The sequence below is a fragment of the Pelophylax lessonae genome, assembly GCF_965119305.1.
Source record: "Pelophylax lessonae genome assembly, chromosome: 1".
Taxonomy (NCBI): Eukaryota; Metazoa; Chordata; class Amphibia; order Anura; family Ranidae; genus Pelophylax; species Pelophylax lessonae.
In genome coordinates, this window is record NC_138768.1 from 631,151,017 (window position 1) to 631,170,962 (window position 19,946).

Below are 19,946 nucleotides of genomic sequence, written 5' to 3' on the forward strand. Positions count from 1 at the left end.
AGCTCAGTGAGGTTGGATGGAGAGCGTTTGTGAACAGCAGTTTTCTGTTCTTTCCACAGATTCTCGATTGGATTCAGGTCTGGACTTTGACTTGGCCATTCTAACACCTGGATATGTTTATTTGTGAACCATTCCATTGTAGATTTTGCTTTATGTTTTGGATCATTGTCTTGTTGGAAGACAAATCTCCATCCCAGTCTCAGGTCTTTTGCAGACTCCATCAGGTTTTCTTCTAGAATGGTCCTGTATTTGGCTCCATCCATCTTCCCATCCATTTTAACCCTCTTCCCTGTCCCTGCTGAAGAAAAGCAGGCCCAAACCATGATGCTGCCACCACCATGTTTGACAGTGGGGATGGTGTGTTCAGGGTGATGAGCTGTGTTGCTTTTACGCCAAACATAACGTTTTGCATTGTTGCCAAAAAGTTTGATTTTGGTTTCATCTGACCAGAGCACCTTCTTCCACATGTTTGGTGTGTCTCCCAGGTGGCTTGTGGCAAACTTTAAACAACACTTTTTATGGATATCTTTAAGAAATGGCTTTCTTCTTGTCACTCTTCCATAAAGGCCAGATTTGTGCAGTATACGACTGATTGTTGTCCTATGCACAGAGTCTCCCACCTCAGCTGTAGATCTCTGCAGTTCATCCAGAGTGATCATGGGCCTCTTGGCTGCATCTCTGATCAGTCTTCTCCTTGTATGAGCTGAAAGTTTAGAGGGACGGCCAGGTCTTAGTAGATTTGCAGTGGTCTGATACTCCTTCCATTTCAATATTATCGCTAGCACAGTGCTCCTTGGGATGTTTAAAGCTTGGGAAATCTTTTTGTATCCAAATGCGGCTTTAAACTTCTCCACAACAGTATATCGGACCTGCCTGGTGTGTTCCTTGTTCTTCATGATGCTCTCTGCGCTTTAAATGGACCTCTGAGACTATCACAGTGCAGGTGCATTTTATACGGAGACTTGATTGCACACAGGTGGATTCTATTTATCATCATTAGTCATTTAGGTCAACATTGGATCATTCAGAGATCCTCACTGAACTTCTGGAGAGAGTTTGCTTCACTGAAAGTAAAGGGGCTGAATAATTTTGCACGCCCAATTTTTCAGTTTTTTATTTGTTAACAAAGTTTGAAATATCCAATAAATTTAGTTCCACTTCATGATTGTGTCCCACTTGTTGTTGATTCTTCACAAAAAATTACAGTTTTATATCTTTATGTTTGAAGCCTGAAATGTGGCAAAAGGTCGATAAGTTCAAGGGGGCCGAATACTTTCGCAAGGCACTGTATTTTCTTATTGGATGAGGTGGAAATTGTGGGGTCAGTGCTCCGCCTCTTCGCCTTGTTCAATCAGAGATCGTCTTGTATTCATTAAATAAAATACAAGGCATTCTGTGAATAGTGGCATTGCTATGCGAGAACTCTCGTGTTTACTATTGGCGCTTTTCCACTGCATGGAACAGAACGGTTCGGCTCGCTTTTGCGCTTTTCCACTGCATGGTACCGCATGGTACGGTGTTGGAACGGTTCGGTACGGTACAGTACGGCGGCACTTTTCCACTACATGGAACCGAATGGTACGGCTTGCTTAAACAATACCACCTCAGTTGTGGTTCCAAGAGGGCCGTACCGGTACCATATCCCACAATCCTTTGCATGCAGCCTTGACTGTTTGTCACTACTAGCCACTGATTGGTCAGAGAATCGTTGTTATCCCACCCACTTTACTTTAGTGGAAAAACAAACCGTACCAAACCGAACCGTTCCAACACCGTACCATGCGGTAACATGCAGTGGAAAAGCAAACAGAGCCAAGCAGGACCAAGCAGGGCCGAGTGGAGCCGAGCTGATACTTGCAGTGGAAAAGTGCCATATGAAGAAAGGCAGCCACTTGATTTAAGACCCAGAAAATAGCAGCAATCGCTGTAGTAGTGGTGACTTCTACAGTGATTGCGCCTTCCACTGTGATCACTCAGGTATGATACATGCATTCTTCTATTGCTCCAAGCTGGACCAATGTACTGTAATCATGCAAAAAACATCATACCTAGACTTCAGCTTTAAGCCATTTTAAACCTCAAAAAGTCTGATATCGCTTGCCTTTGTATAAAATACATTGTACCAGTACTAGAAGCTCTCTTGTGTTGCAGATTTTCTCAGCACCTCAGCTGTAACCTCTTTTTTAATACTGTAAATAAATCAGCAGTTGAGACCTGACAATCACAGAAAGAGTAATGTGCAGTAACAACAGATTCCCTCTGCTGTTTGTCTGCGGCCTGATCATTGTTACAATTAACCCCTAAGGCAATAGGCAGGGAGGAACTGGATGAAAGGAGAGCCCTACAATTTTCTCATTTGGTGATCAAACTGCAATGAAGCCACAATTTCAACTCCGATCAGCATTTCAGTAACTTTATACTAGTGCTGGAGAAATAATTTCTGTTTCACCACAGTTGTTGAGGAATTTTGAACATGGCTTCAGTCAAGTTTCAGGCCTGGTGGCAATGGTCTTGTTCCCTCTAACCTCGTAGAGAGTTAAAAAACAAGAATGTGTGGACGTGTCAAAGGTATAGATTGTTATGTGAGAACAAGCAAGAGAGAATCTGGGATATCTTGCTCTACGTGAGCTTGTTATGGCTAATGAGACTTGTTTCTGAATTGTTTTTTATTTCTAGAGGGTTACATAAAAGGGTTTGGGCTGGTATTATTGAGTGGTATGTCATACGTTAATCAGATTCTTTGAATAAATGATCAAAATGGTATAAATTTATCCTTGAAAACTTGTAAACAATCTAGCACTCTCCTCTTTGCTGTTAAAGTGACATCATAAACTTGGATTTTATATTCAGTTTCACCACAAAAGACAGAGGTCTGGGTTCCTCAACAATACTGCCTAATATAACTAAACACATGAATGACAAGACTAGTGCATATTACTGGACTGTGTTATATAATAAAATTTCACATGTGTGTCTAGCGAGTTTCTGCATAGTTAAGTCAATCAAATATTAAAGCCTAATATAGTGCAGGGGCGAGGGTGTTAGAACCTCTTCCAGGGTTCTTTAATTGTTTTTTTTTTTTTTTCAGTTAGAGTCTGCATCGTTTCCTGGTGTCACCACAGGGAAAAAAAGAGTAATTTTCCTGATTGTGACAATAAGAAATCAACTTTCCACTCTGCCAAACAGATACTTTTATTGCTTTGTATGTTCCAGATTGAGAGATTTCTTATCATTTCGGCCTAATTTACACTTGCAGTTGGGGGTTGGTAAAAGCAGGATGATGAGCCCTGTTTTTATTGCCCAGCCTACACACGCCATGGCCATGATGCTTTTCTTAGCTGCACAACAAAGGCTATTAGCTTTGTTGTGTTCAACGGGCAGTGCTGCCATCCGAAGGCCACCTATTCAAGGAAATGGGGCTGCAACCCAACTGTCCTGCAACCACGTGCAATGTACACAGTGGTGGTGCAGGCTTTTAGGGGCTAAAACAGGTGGTGGCAAGGCGAATTGCTCTACAGAGAGCTACCACAAGCGTAAACGAGCCCTTACTGTTTCAGGGATTACACAGGAAGTGAGAGAAGTGATGGAAACACAGACAACACTGAACAAATACTGGAAGAAATTCTAACCCATTCTCTGTCAAAAATAAGTGTTTTTTTTTTCCCCTGCGTTACCAATAGGAAGATTTTCCCTCACTTCCTGTTATAATATTACTGTTATATTACTAAATACTATATTATTAGGACTGTGGACTTTTGGGCACGATTATTACCCCATTGTTTTCTGTTTATCTTGATGGATAGGGTCTAAACACTGAGTAATTGAGTGCTTGTTGCCATCTATAGTGACCTGGTCATCTCCAGCCATTTGAATCTACTCTCAGCAGATGTTTCATGAGTACCTAGTGTCAATCTGCAGTGCTCTGTTTTTTGGGCCTGACATCGACAGCCAGGACCAGTGTTCTCTGTCTGAACTTCTACATTACCTAGAGCCTTCCTTAGTGCTTTCAGATGTGGCTACCTCCTCAGCATTACCCTGGTAAAAGTTCTCCAGTTATGATTCATGACTTTGTTTGCTTATTCTGAATGCAGAGGATGTAAACTTCCTCCAGCGCCCTCCATAATCATTGTCTGATATATGCACAACTGTAGTGGCCTCTGAACCTTCTGTTGCAGATGCTCTGTCTGAATAAAAGTTGCACAAATCCTTGCAGGATGATTTTGTCCTTGAGGAGTCGCAGGCAAATGCCATAGCTCCCAGTATTAACGAAAACATCCCAGTTCTTTTTGATGTGGTACATACCACCTTTAATGGAAAAGCTGCCTCTGGTTTCTAATAGTGCTTATATTAGTCTGAGATTCCTGAAAAACCCTAAGAGTATCAAAATCTTTCTGGTACATATGCTTCTTCAAGAGATCATTTATGGAGACTAGGAACCTCCTGCTAAACTATCCACACCTCCCAAATGTTTTGAAGAGCAATATCTGATTGAGGAATCTCTTATAAAGCACTGACCACTCCTATTGAGGATGGTTTTGTCAGCTGCCATAGCTCCAAAATTTAAGGGAACAATCCTGGTTCTTATTTGTGTGGTGCATACCACCTTACAAATGGAAGAGCGACTTATGACTTCTACTAGTGCTTTAATTGAGAGAAACCCTACGACTACTATGAAATAATATGCAGGAAGCTATTTGGTTAAAAATGCTTACAAAGCATCTGCTTTGTATGCTCTTTAGGGGGGAAGGATTCTTTAGAACAGCCTTGGGTTTTACGGAGGGTAAGAGCACTTTTTTGCTCTGAAGAAGCCTGGGCCTCAAGTTGGGAAGATTCCCCCTTTTCCTCTAAGGCCGAAGAGATTTTCTTTCAATACTCTTGGCTTCAATCCCCGAGACCAGTAGACCACCGGTTCCGGTATGGTGAGTAGTATGTTCCCCCTCTCCCCTGTCGGGTTTTGGGAATAGACACGGGCCCCTCTGTGGATGGTCGGACCCTCTTGATCCTGGGTCCCCCCTCTATCCTATAACATGTCACAGATCTCCCTCTTGAGTGTGATTTGGTGAATAAGAACCAGGAGGCTTGGTTTGGGAGCTGACTATCGGATAGTCACTGTAAAGAGTGGGCACTGTAAAGGGAGGTCAGGGGCTGGCATTACTATTTAGGATGGCCAGGTAAGAGGGTGATATGATCCTACCTTATGCATAAGGTTGCAGTTACCTGGACTACCGCCATCCGCCGCCGCCATCCTCCCGCAGGCCGCACACCTCCCGCAGGCCGCACGTTTTAGCAGGCCGCCGCCATCTTTCCATAGGCGCAGGCCGCCGCCATCCTTCCGCAGGTCGCGCGGGGCCGCCATTTTGGCGTAGCCTCGTGTCTCCTGCATGGGGCGGCCATTTTGGAGACGCCCAGCTACCTCGAGGAGTAGCAGGGGCAGCGCCGGAAGGCGCGTAAAGGGGCGGAGCCGCCTCCTTTACCCGGGAAAACGATCCACAAACTTACTGTTCTGTAAAGGACAGCGCTGAGAGCAGTTCGATAGAAGCTTCGGTGCATCAGGTGGTGAGCCCTTGGGGTCTCTCTCTCTCTCTCTGTGGGGGTCCGATACAGGTAACACTGAGGGGCGCTGTTGCGCTGGGGGATTACAAAAAAAAAAAAAAGTTTTTTTCTTTTGCAATTTTTGTTTGCTGGCAAGTGTCTTGGATTAATCATGGACCCTGCCACACATGTATCCCCACCTGATCTCCTCGAGGTGGCCGCAGCACCCTCCAGTGCCCCACTTATGATTGATGCATTGTCAGCGGTTTTGGAGTCTTTTGTATCCCTGGTGGAGGTGGCCTGTCAGGGACGGGGGGCAAGAAAGCGACCCCTGCCTACCCCTATTTCATCTGACACTTCAGATACGGATTCTGAGCTTGTCACTGCAGCTGCAGGTCCCTCTTCTGGGGCTGCTGTCTCAGGTACGGTCTCCTCAGACAGTGAGGAGGACGTTTCTGCCTCCACCATAGCACAAGAAGAAGCGTTGGTGGATGCACTAGTTGTGTCTGTCCGGGAAACCTTAAGTCTTGAGGTTACACCGGCAGAGGTAGCTGATACTGAAATTCCTTTTGGTACTAGCAAGCCTACCAAAATGGCGAAGGTTTTTCCCTTGCCCAAATGTTTTGGTAATCTAATTAAAGAAGAATGGGGTCGTCCGAAACGAACCCCTGCTATTTCCAAACGCATTGCTAGGCGCTATCCGTTTGAGGAATCCCTCCTTAAAAAATGGACGGTACCACCATTGGTGGACTCACCGATTTCTAGACTAAATAAAGCCACTGTTATCCCGTTGGAGGACGCTCCGTCCTTTAGGGATCCGGTGGATCGTAAGGTGGAAGCGGAATCCCGCTCCATTTTTTCCCTGATAGGGTCAGCCTTTAGGCCAGTGGTTGCCATTGGTTTAGTTTCACAAACTTTGACAGAATGGACCAAGTTGTTACTCCGTGACCTAGAGGGGAGAAGTATCCCCCCGGCAGTATCAGATTTGCTGGAGCAGATGATACAAGGGCTACAGTTCATCTGTGACGCCGCCCTGGACGCCACTCCATTGTTGGGGCGTGCATTGGTTTCAGCAGTGGTCCTAAGAAAGTCCGGCTTAGCCAAACCTGAAGATAAGACCAATACAGCCTGAAGGTGCGCCCCCACCCATCTCTGGGGTGGGGGGACGTCTTCACCGGTTTCCGGATCCATGGCTTTCCAGAATCTCGGAAAAATGGGTTCGCGAGGTCATACGGTCAGGATACAAGATCGAGTTTCGATCACTTCCACCGGTGCGATTCTTCCCTTCCAATATTCGACTATCCCCGGATCGCTTAAAAGCCTTTGCGGGGGGCAGTAATGGACTTGATGCAACAAGGAGTGGTAGTTCCCATTCCTTGGACAGAACATTTTCAGGGGTTCTATTCGAACCTGTCCACAATACCCAGGAAAGAGGGCAAGGTGCGTCCAATTCTGGACTTGAGAGCACTCAAGTGTTTTGTCCGGGTACAAAAATTCAAGATGGAGTCCATCCGAACAGTGGTGGCCTCCCTGCATCAGGGGGATTTCCTGGCGTCCATAGACATCAAGGATGCCTATCTTCGTATCCCCATCTTCGCAGGACATCAGAGTTTCCTTCGCTTTTCCGTGGGAGAGAACCATTATCAGTTGCGGCGTTACCCTTTGGTCTCGCCTCTGCTCCCCGGGTCTTCACAAAGGTGTTAGCCCCAGTTTTGGCGCTGTTGCGACAGCGGGGCATATCGATTCTAGGTTCCTAGACGATCTTCTTCTCCGTGCGGAGTCTCCGCAGGCTCTGTTGCTAAACTTGGAGATCACGATGATCTCTTTGGAAGAGTTCGGATGGCTGGTGAACCGGCAAAAATCATCCCTGGTTCCCACCAGGAGACTGAACTATCTGGGCCTAACTTTGGATACATCCTTGGCAAGAGTGTTTCTCCCTGCGGAGAAACTCCAGAAGATTCCGTCAACGATTCGGATGTTGATGTCCGTCAATTGGCCTTCCATTCGGACTTGCATAAGGGTCCTGGGACTGATGGTGGCCTCCTTCGAGGCAGTACCGTTTGCCCAGTCTCATACCCGAATTCTCCAAAAGGAGATTCTTCTCAGATGGAATCGGAATCCCGATTCCCTGAACAGTCGGATCCGGTTGAGCGAGCGGACCAGAGAGTCTCTGGTCTGGTGGCTTCGGTCTCCGATGCTCAGCCAGGGGAAGTCATTTCTTCCGATAGAATCCAGGTTACCGATAAATGTATTGGAACTGAGAGCGATCAGACTTTGTCTGATTTACTGGACCGAGCAGCTCCAGGGCAGCCCGGTTCGGATCCAGTTGGACAAGGCCACGGCCGTGGCTTATGTCAATCACCAAGGGGGCACCAAGAGTGCCCTGGCGGCCATAGAAGTGACCAGCATTCTTCATTGGGCGGAACGGTTTGTTCCGGCTCTCTCCGCGGTATTCATTCCGGGGTGGAAAATTGGCAGGCAGATTATCTCAGCCGTCAGATTCTGGATCAAGGGGAATGGTCTCTTCATCCAGAGGTATTTCACCAGCTGTGCCTTTATTGGGGCACCCCGGATGTGGACCTGTTGGCATCTCGGCTCAACAGGAAGGTGCGGAGGTTTGTAGCCCGCTCCCGAGATCCTCTAGTGGACGTAGCAGACGCGCTGGTCGCCCCGTGGGGGCAGTATCAGTTACTGTATGCTTTCCCTCCTCTCAAGTTACTGCCGAAACTTCTGCGTAGGATAGAGGTGGAGGGAATTCCAGTTATCCTGGTAGCTCCGGACTGGCCTCGTCGAGCCTGGTACGCTGACTTGGTCAGACTGGTCGCGGACGCTCCTTGGGGACTTCCTCTCAAGGAGGATCTGCTGTCTCAGGGACCGATCTTCCATCCTGCTTTACAATCGCTGGCTTTAACGGCCTGGCTATTGAGACCCAGGTGCTGAAGGACAAGGGATTGTCAACTTCAGTTATTCCTACTCTAATTAAAGCAAGGAAAGCGACTTCCAGAAAAGTCTATCATCGCACATGGAAGTCTTATATTGCGTGGTGTGAATCCCTTGGAGTTCCTCCACGTGCCTATTCGGTGACCCGAATCTTGGCTTTTCTGCAACAGGGGGTTGAGCAGAAGCTGGCCTTGAGTACTATCAAGGGTCAGGTTTCAGCGTTAGCAATCTTCTTTCAGAAGCCTTTGGCTACTCATTCCTTGGTGCGGAATTTCATCCAGGGGGTGCAGCACCTGGCTCCGCCAGTGCGTGCGCCTTTACCGCCCTGGGATCTTAATTTGGTGTTGTCGGTTCTTCAGAAACCTCCCTTTGAAGATATTACTGAGAATTCCCTTGCTTACGTTATCCCAGAAGGTGGCCTTCTTGGTGGCCATCACTTCTGCACGCAGGGTGTCAGAACTGGCCGCATTATCTTGTCGTTCCCCATATCTGGTGGTTCATAGGGATAAGGTGGTTCTTCGTCCGAATCCATCCTTCCTTCCTAAAGTGGTTTCAGAGTTTCATCTGAATGAAGATATTGTGTTACCTTCCCTGTGTCCTAAGCCCAGTCATCCTCGGGAGTTTGCGTTACATTCCTTGGATGTGGTTCGGGCAATCAGGGTATACTTGAAAACTACGGACTCGTTTCGTAAGACGGATTCTCTTTTTGTGATCACGGATGGCCCCAAAAAGGGGTTGCCTGCATCTGCCGCGACTATCTCCAGATGGATCAGACAGACGGTGGTACAGGCTTATTCTATTAAGGGTCGGAATCCTCCGTTCCCTGTTAAGGCGCACTCCACTCGGGCGCTTAGTGCTTCCTGGGCCTTCCGCCATCAGGCGTCAGTGGTCCAGGTTTGCAAGGCGGCTACCTGGTCGTCGGTTCATACCTTTACAAAATTTTATAAAGTTGATGTGATGGCATCGTCGGATGCCTCTTTTGGCCGCAAGGTTCTGCAGGCCGCAATTTGAGGAGACCGTTGGTCTACCTCGAGGGTTTTTTTCTGTTGGGTTTTCAGTTGAGTCTCATCCTTTTGTCTGATGAGCCTTTAAGATTTCTAGTCGGCACCGGTTGGGCCTTCTAGATTGGATTTTGATTTCCATTATCCCACCCCTCATTTGTAGCACTGCTTTGGGACGTCCCAATTTGATATTAATCAAAGAGGACTGCGTCTGTCAATGAGCGACAGAGAAAAATGGATTTTTGTAAAATCTTACCGTAAAATCCTTTTCTCTTAAGCTCATTGACAGACGCAGTACCCGCCCCTCTATTATTGAGTTGGGTTGGGTTAAATTCTCTGACACTGCTTTGTGACATAACTGACATCCTGTAGCAGAGGGAGAGAGGATATACCCTCTGGGACTGCCCCTAAGGTGTGGCCAGAACGTTTTCTTCTGCCTAGTGTCCTACTCCTGTAGAGGGCAGTATAACCCAATTTGATATTAATCAAAGAGGACTGCGTCTGTCAATGAGCTTAAGAGAAAAGGATTTTACGGTAAGATTTTACAAAAATCCATTTTTCAAGCTCACCAAGATTTCCCATAGACACCAATGTTAAAAAAACCCGGGCAGTGCCATGTCAAGCTGACCAAGATTTCCCATAGACGCCAATGTGTCTGTACTCGCGAGTGTACGTAAAGTGAGGGTACATAAAGTATATGCCTGTACAAAAGCTTTGATTAAAAGCACTGAGCTCAAGATACTAGCTAAAGGAGCATCTGAAAACGATAAGGATATTGCATTATGACAGATATCTTATCTGGTCAAACGTAAAGCTATTACAGGAGCCATAGTGGTATTAGCATGATATACCATACATTGCAAATATTAACTGTTGAATGACCCGAAATAAATGTTATTTGAACTGGACTGAATAAAGGAGATGTATTCAAGCATTAAATCAATATTTTGGCCTGTGCTTCTTGCACTGTGAAAGCCGTATACCCATGGGCCCTCTGAGATAGGAGAACCCTATGAAACTATGTAAATAGAGATTTTTATTTTTTTTTAATTAGTAGACCTGAGCCAGGTGAAGTGTTATTTATAGCATTGTAATGGTTTGAAAAATGTATTCTTTGAAAATAGGATTAAATAAACTCACTACCTGTTCTAAGGTCAGAGATAGGAGGTTACAGTTTACAAGAACCTGCCAATATTCATTGTCATATGCACTGCAGGATTGATTGTTCCAAGAGGAGTAAGGCTACATTCACACCTGAGCGTTTTTTACCGCGATTTACAGGCGTTTTTACAGGCGTTTTTTGTGCAGGCGTTTTTAGATTGAATAGAGACCATGGAAAACGCCTGTAATCTGCCCAAAAAGAAGCTCATGTACTTTTTTGAGCGTTGGGCGTTTTTCTCACAGCGTCAAAACACTCAGATGTGAACAGGGGCCATTGAAATGAATAGGATTTGTCTTGTTGGGAGTTTTGAGAGCTGATCCTAGAGCAGAAAAACTCCTCAAAAACGCCCCAAAACGCCTACATGTGAACGGAGCCTAATACTTCTGAAAGATTTACAATGTCTTTAGGATTAGAGCAAAGTTGACCTTGTTTATCTTTAAGAATGTGAATAAGAATGCCTATTTTAAGCCCACTGGGTCTTGCATTCTAGGTAAAAGCAGTTTTTAATACAGATTACCTTTTCAGCGTCTGTTGATTGGAGGTTCAGAATTTTCTATTGGTCCTCGCTTTGTGAGAATCAGTGTGCTGCATTATGTAAATCCAAGCCAACTTGGCCAAGAGATGTGTGGTAGATTTTATTTTAAATGCTTGCCATAAAAAGAGGCAAAATATGTATTTTGATGTTTATTAAAAATAGTCCTGTATGTATTTAGCAGTTTTGTTGCACATTTCATGGAGAATAGGATAAGAACATTTAATGTTCAGAAAGTGCCCTCTTTCAGCTTCCTATTACATTTAAAATGTATTTCATTTGGGTTCCATTATTGGTATCTTAAAGGTGTAAGAAATGTTCAGATGTATACCCACCATATTAAAAGTTCCTACCAGAAGCTATAGGAGACATACTGTATCAATTACCTGCTTTTGGTTTTTCCAATATCTTCAATTAAGACACGCCCTGGTGTCTGAAGCTAAGAAAACTTACCTCACTTTGCAGGCTATGCTGCTAATAACCTCTCTGGAGTCTAACTCTGGAAAAAAAGGGCCTTATATCTTATAAACAACTATTGGAAAAGTATCTCAAAGCAAGCGTCTTGCTATCGGGCACTCAGCAAGGGAGAGGGGCCAGGAGCATCGGCGGAGGATCCCAGAAAAGGAGGATCGGGGCTGCTTTGTGCAAAATTATTGCACAGGGCAGGTAAGTATAACATGTTTGTTATTTTTTAAAAATAAAAAGTTTACCTTTTAGAATCACTTTGAGGCTAGAATGTTTTTCAGTGTTGCTGGAGGATGAAGAAGATACTCCACTGTTGTTCTTCAGCAAAGATCTCATTAGGACTGATCATTCTTGTGCTCAGGAAGGCTGTGATGATTGGGCCTCAGCTTTGAGTGAGAAAGTTCTTCCCATGTTTGGACCATGTGGGTTACACCATTCCTTGGAATTCCCATTCAAGCCTTTGTAGCAAATTAGGAGCAGTACAGGCTTAAAATCTAGGGCCAAAACACATTTTTGCGCTGCGGTATGTTGTGGTAACTTGCTTTGTAGCTCAACACACATTATGTGCATTTGCATGTTGCAGTGCTATTTATTTTTATTGCCACCACAATGCACTAAGGCAATACAGGTTCAACGCAGAAGCATTGAGTGTACTACAATGCACAATTCACAGTAACATACTACCTTTCGTTTGGATGCTCTTTGTTACCAAAAGCGTGCGTACCCATTTTTTAGAATGTTTTGGTGCATTGCCATCCCAATATTTAAATGGGGTTCCTTAAAGTGACATTAAAGGTTAGTTAAAAAAAACAAACAAACATGTTATACTTACCTGCTTTGTGCAGTGATTTTGCACAGAGAAGCCCCGGTCTGCCTCTTTTTGGTTCCCCTGGTGCTCCTGGCTTCTTCTCTTCAGCCAGTGCCCCCCAATAGCAAGCTGCTTGCTCTGGGGGCACTGGTGCATGTTCGCTCCCGAAAAGACACACAGAGCCATGGCTCACCCCTGCTCCCCCACTCTCTCCTCATTGGCTCACTGGCTGTCTCAGCCAATGAGTAATGAGAAACCCAGTAGAAGCTCAGTTCTCGTGCACATTGCTTGATCGAGAGGGGGCTCATGTGAGTGTTGGGGGGGGGGGGGTTGTCTCATCTCTAGAAGCAGGGGGTGGGGATCTGATGTCACAAAAACAATGCAGAGCATAGAGTAGTTTTTCTCAAACTTTTTTTCAGTCAAGGTACATTTTAAAATTATGCACACTCTCAAGGCACCCCATTCTAAAATAAAAGTTTTAAATAATGCAGCAACATCCACACATGTAGGACACTCAACATTAGGGGGGATTTCTACTTCCAATGCAAATACACCTTTGCACAGTGGTACTGGCCAGTATTCCAATGTTTCTCTTCTCCCTCAGTTTCTCTCCCTCACTCAGCTGATGTGATCCCAGTGCTGATGGAAAGGTGCAGTGGAGGAACAAACAAGGATGCTGTGCAGGCACCCAATGTCCTTTTAATCAACCGATGATGTCCTTAGTTGTTAGGACACTAGTGGCTAGAAGGTTGTGTCTTAGTGTACCTAAAAGGCAGGCTTGATTCACCCACTGGCTTGTGTACAATGTGAGGCCATCTTTAGGCATTTTGCCAAGGCAGCCCTGAAGAATCCTGAAGGCACCCCAGCCTGGTTTAAAAAGGCTGGCATACATAGAGCACAGTGTTCCCTGATATCTGACGTTAATTGGAGGAAAGAGAAAAAGAAGTGATTCATGCAGAGAGGCGTGATCAGAGAAGAACCACACTTAGTGCTTTGGATTCAGGCTAGTACACATTATAGAAGGATGTTCTTTGTTTATTTTTCATGTCTGAGGGTTACAAGCAAATAAACGCATGAATAAATGTGTGTTAATTCATGTGCGTTAATGCAATGCCCAAGAATGCAGAGGCCTAATTGGGCCCTAAAGGTTAACATTTGTTCACAATTTTTAGCATTTCAGAGCTCACATCTGGTTGCACTTGTTAAAGAAAGTGGGTAGGAAAACCTTCCACATGCTTGACCGAATCAGGGAGGCATTTAAAATTCATATCAGTTTTTTCAAAATCTTCCTTTTGTGATTTTGCAATTATTTGCATAACGTTTTACATTTTTTTTTTTTTGTAGGGGCCAGAGCTCATGAATAAATATGTCGGTGAATCTGAAAGGGCAGTACGGGAGGTAAGTGTAAACATTGGTAAAGTGTTGATTGTAGTGGACTCATGGTTCGATTTGCAATCATTTATGTTATTTCCTTGAGGTTTGGCCCTCGTATACATAATTACACCTGTGTATGCTGAAAACAATCTTTCAGCTATATCTACTAACATTGCAGGTAATGATCTGACATTAGATTAATCTTCTTGGACTCATTGACAGTATTCAACACATTAGTGGGGTGGCGTCATGGGGGTTACCGTTATTGTATATATTTTATAAGGACACTTATGAACTGTACATAATGATAACCTAATATTATTATTATTATATAGGATTTATATAGTGCCGACAGTTTACACAGCGCTTTACAACTTGAGGGTAGACAGTACAAATACAATACACTTTAATACAGTAGGAATCAGAGGGCCCTGCTTGTTAGAGCTTACAATCTAGGAGAATATGTTCCGTAAGGTAGCCAATCAGATGTTATCTCTCAATTTCTAGATTGAAGTAAATAACAACTAAAATTTGCACTGCTGCAGTCACCATAGTGTTAGTTACATAGATAGTCTGGTTGAAAAAAGACACAAGTCCATTTAGTTCAACCAACAAAAGGAGGAAAAAGTGATACAATCGCATATACACAATCCTATACCCACAGTTGATCCAGAGGAAGGCAAAAAAAAAAAAACCCAGCAAAGCATGATCCAATTTGCTCCAGCAGGGGAAAAGATTTCTTCCTGATCGCCCGAGAGGATATTCCCTGGATCAACTTTACCTATAAATGTTACTATCCAGTTATGTTATGCACATTGTTATTTAAAATACATTGTATGTATTTTAACCACTCTAGAACCGCTCACAGTAATACTACTGTGGCAGAGTGGTTCGTTATCGTCCAGCGACGTAGTATTAACGTAGTTGGACACTCCCCCTTCTGCGCGCCGCCGGAGGCTCGCTCCCGCTGTTTTCATTCACAGCGGGAGTCGGGCCAGGGGAGGAGCAGCGGCGATCGCCGCTGCTCTTACCCGATCGTCGGGGATCGAGTCTGGAGATCCGCCCGCTGTGTGTAAACACAGCGGACGGATCTCCATAGTGACAGGGAGTGACAGATCGGACTGTTCAGCATAGCTGGACATCCGATCTGTCCATGACTCACACAGTCACCTCCCCCCCTACACGTCAGTAAGCACCAGGCATACATTAACCCCTCCCTCTCCAATAAAATTAACCCCTTCCCTGCCAGTGTCATTTTTACAGTAACAGTGCATATTTATAGCACTGATTACTGCAGTAATGTCACTGGTACCCCCAAAAGTGTCAAAAATGTCAGTCAAGGGTCCGATCTGTCCGCCGCAATGTCGCAGTCCCGCAAAAAAAATCGCAGATCGCCGCCATTACGCGTTAAAAAAAAAAACACCAAAAATGACAGAAATCTTTCCCTTTGTTAGTAAACGCAATAACTTTTGCGCAAACCAATCAAAATACGCTTATTGCGATTTTTTTTACCAAACATATGTAGCATAAAACAAATTGGCCAAAATTTTTTAAAAAAATTGGTTTTTACATCTTTTTTGGGGGGAATTTCATATAAAAAAATGTTAAAAATATTGTTATTTTTTCAAAATAAACGCTCTTTTTTTGTTTATAGCGCAAAAAGTAAAAATCGCACAGGTGATCAAATACCACCAAAAGAAAGCTCTGTTTGTGGGAAAAAAAGGACGTAAATTTCGTTTGGGTACGGCGTCGCACGACCGCGCAATTGTCAGTTGAAGTCGCACAGCGCCGAATCGCAAAAAGTGGCCTGGACGGAAGACAGCAAAATCCTCCGGTGGTAAAGTGGTTAAATACAAAGTATTTAATCACTCCTCCTTCTGACCTTTTCCATCTGTATGACTAAGCCCGTAAGGGTGAAACAAGTCAGAGAGGAGCAGTCTCCGAGCAGGGAGTTGTGTTGCTTGTATGACTGACAACAAATTTACTGATCAAAATGACATCATTGGTGTTCAGCTTCTCCTTTTCTGTCACTGAAATTGATTACTAGCAATACGTTTAGATTTTTCTTTGCATTCTTATATTTTTAATATCCTCTGTGTCGTCTGCTGTTTAATCATCAATATGCTTTACACCTGAGCATTTTGCAGTGTGTTTCCTGAAGCATTTCGATGATCAACATCAAAATTCCCTTTATATTCACTGGGGCCCAGTCGCACCTAAATGTCATATAAAGCTTTCCATTGGCTTAAAGTGGTTCTAAAGGCAGAAGGTTTTTTTATTTTAATGCGTTATATGCATTAACCACTTTAATACAGGGCACTTCCCTCCCTTCCTGCCCAGGCCAATTTTCCCCTTTTAGCGCTGTTGCATTTTGAATGACAATTGCGGGGTCATGCAACACTGTACCTACACCAAATTTATGTCATTCCATAGAGCTTTCTTTTGGTGGTATTTGATCACCTGTGGGTTTTTTCCTTTTTGCTAAACAAATAAAAAAAGACCGAAAAGTTTGAAAAAAAAAAAAGTTTTTTTTGTTTATGTTATACAATTCTGTAAATAAATATGTTTTTTCCTGCACTGATGAGCACTGATGAGACTGCACTGATGAGGAGGCACTGATGAGGAGGCACTGATGGGGTGGCACTGATGGGGTGGCACTGATGAGGCAGCACTGATATGCGGCACTGATAGGCACTGATATGTGGCACTGATAGGTAGCAGAGATATTCAGAATTGGTGGGCACTGATAGGCGGCACTGCTGGGCACTGATAGGCGGCATTGATGGACACTGATAGGTGGCACTGATGGGCACTGATAGGTGGCACTGACGGGCACTGATAGGCGGCACTGGTGGGCAATGATGGGCACTGATGGAGCAGCACTGATCGGCACTGACGGGTGGCACTGATGGGCACTAATGGGCACTGATAGGCGGCATTGGTGGGCAATACTGGTGGGCGACACTAAAGGATGGCAATGATGGGCACTTGTGGGCAGCACTGATAGGGAGGACACTGGCGGGCAGCACTGATGGGGAGGGCAATGGGGGGCTCCCTGAGCCCTGATTGCCATCCCTGGTGGCCATAGTGGGCATCCCTGGGGTCATGGTGGGCATCCCTGGGGTCATAGTGGGCATCCCTGGTGGATCTAGTGGCATCCCCCCCCCGAGGGTCTGCACTGATAATCAATGATCTGATTTACCAGTGCCGACCCCCCCCCCTGTCAGGGGAGCCGCCGATCGGTGCTCCTTTACTCGTGCCTGTCAGGCACGAACTAAGGAAAGCCGATCAACGGCTGTTCCTGTTTATGATGTGACCAGCCGTGATTGGACACGGCTGATCACATGGTAAAGAGCTACGTCAGTAGTCTCTTTACCGAGATCGGAGATGCAGGGTGTCAGACTGACACCTCGCATCACCGATCGCCGCTCTGCGCGCCCCCGGGGGGCGCCCAGAGCTGTGTTATCCTGCCGCCGTCATATGACGTCCGGTCAAGATAACACAACCACATTCCTGCCGTCATTCTGTTATAGGGCGGGCGGGAAGTGGTTAACATAAAAAAAAAAAAAAAAAACCTTCTACAGTTGCCCCCCTCAGCCCCTTAAAGTAATTGCAAAGCTTTCAATTTTTTTTCATTAAAATAACAAACATGTTATACATACATGCTCTGTGCAGTTGGTTTTGCACAGTGGCCTGGATCCTCCTCTTCTCTCGTCCCACACCGGCACTTCGGGCTCCTCCTGCCAGGTGCCACCACGGCTTTCCTATGGGGGCGCCTAAGCCGAGTCGTTGCTCTGTGTGTCCATTCACATACGGGGCCACAGCTTGGCCCCGCCCCTTCTATCTTTTGATTGGCTTACTGGTTGTGATTGACAGCATAGAATGCAGGAAGGTATATAAAAAAAAAAAAAACCTTGTGCCTTTATAACCACTTTAATACCTACCATTGGCTCCTGCTGCTGTCAATCAAAATCAGTGAGGAGAGGGGACCAAGCCGCAGCTTTTTGTCTGAACAAACACACAGAGCAGCGGCACAGCTCGGGTGCCCCCATAGCAAGCTGCTTGCTGTGGGGGCACTCGGAAGGAGGGTGGGGCCATAAGCACCAGTGGGGGATCCGAGAAGCAGAGTATCTGGGCTGCTCTGTGCAAAACCATTACACAGAGCAGCTAAGTATAACATGTTTGATATTTTTAAACAAAAAAAAATGACTTTAATATTACTTTAACCGCTTGCCGACCATATACAGCAAAGCAGGATGTAAAACAACAACACATTGCTTAGAAAAAACAGCAGACACAGGAACACATGTCAGCAAGACATTTACCCCTTGTTCGCCCTAGATGTTAACCCCTTCCCTGCCAGTGTCATTAGTACAGTGACAGTGCATATTTTTTAGCACTGATCACTGTATAATGCCTCGTACACATGATCAGATAATCTAAAGACCTATCGTTCGCATTTTGTTGCATGATACTAGTATCGAATTCAACAATGCGTACTAAACGTATGATTTTTTTTTTCCGTACGATTCTGAAAAAGCTTCTTGGATGCGTAGCTACGTATCAGAGTGCAAAACAAAAAACAATGGCAGCCAGGCTTTTTCCGGGATATTTTTGTGTTTCTGATCATGCATGGTCTTTGTCTATCGATTTTTAGCGAACGCATACTGTACCTGTATTCGCACGGTGGTGGCTTCTCTACATCAGGGGGATTTCCTGACCTCCATAGACATAAAAGATGCCTACCTTCACATTCCAATATGTGCAGGACATCAACAGTTTCTCAGTTTTGCCGTGGGAGAGGATCAGTATCAGTTTGTGGCGTTTTCCTTTGGTCTCGGTTTTGCTCCTCGGGTCTTCACAAAGGTTTTGGCTTCGGTCCTGGCATTGTTACGCCAGTGGGGGATATCGGTCTTGGGTTACCTGGACGATCTGCTTCTCCATGCAGAGTCTCCCACGGTGCTGGTGACAAACTTACAGATCACCATAATAACTGAATAACTGAACCTTCAGAAGTCGTCCCTGGTTCCTTTAATGAGACTGGACTATCTGGGCCTGACTTTGGATTCGTCCTCAGCCAGGGTGTTTCTTCCTCCAGAAAAACTTCTAAAGCTCCAGACTGCGATTCAGCTATTGCTGTCCAGCAAATGGTCTTCCCTTTGGACTTGTATGAGAGTTCTGGAACTGATTGTGTCGCCCTTCGAGGTGGTCCCTTTCGCTCAATTCCACATGAGAATCTTCCAGAAGGAAATCCTTCTCCAATGGAACAAAGATCCAAATTCCATTGGGGCACTCCAGAAGTAGATCTATTGGTGTCTCGGATCAACAGGAAAGTGCATAGGTTTATGGCCGGATTTGGGACCCTCTGGCAGACGGTGGCTCTGTGGGGTCAGTATCAGCTGATTTATGCTTTTCCCCCTATCAAGTTGCTGAAAAACATTCTTCGCATGATCGAGGCGGAAGGGATTCCGGTCATCCTTGTGGCTCCAGACTGGCCTCACCGAGCTTGATACGCCTACCTGGTCAGGCTAGTCGCAGATGTTCCTTGGCGACTTCCTCTCAGGGAGGATCTACTGTCTCTATGGCCGATCTTCCATCCTACTTTACAATCACTGGCTTTGACAGCTTGGCTGTTGAAAGCCAGGTGCTGAAGTACAGGGGGATTGTCTGCTTCAGTGGTTCCCACTCTGCTTAAAGCGAGAAAAGCGACCTCCTAGGAAGATCTATCATCGTATATGGAAGTCGTATATTGCGTGGTGTGAGTCTACTGGGGTTCCCCCTCGCTCTTACTTGGTGGCTCAGATCTTGGCCTTCCTTCAATGGGGAGTTGATCAAAAATTGGCCTTGAGTACTGTCAAGGGTCAGGTCTCGGCCTTGGCAATTTTCTTCCAGAGGCCACTGGCCATCCATTCCCTGGTGCGTAACTTTATCCAGGGGGTGTGACACTTGGAACCACCGATGCGACCTCCGTTACCACCTTGGGACCTTAATTTGGTGCTGTCGGTTCTCCAGAAGCCTCCCTTTGAAAATATTGAGATTCCCCTGCTTACCTTATCCCAGAAGGTAGCCTTCTTGGTGGCTATTACTTCTGCGTGCAGGGTGTCGGAACTGGCGGCGTTGTCCTGTCGTTCT

General features: G+C 45.3%; 1 protein-coding gene across 1 annotated transcript in view; it reads left to right on the forward strand.

Annotated features, from left to right (window-relative positions):
• Positions 1-19,946, forward strand: part of AFG2A (AFG2 AAA ATPase homolog A) — a 707,754-nt gene that overhangs the window by 189,773 nt on the left and 498,035 nt on the right. The window contains exon 12 of the mRNA XM_082261533.1: positions 13,785-13,838. Coding sequence (XP_082117659.1) covers positions 13,785-13,838 — 54 coding nt within the window. The remainder of the gene's footprint in view (positions 1-13,784; positions 13,839-19,946) is intronic.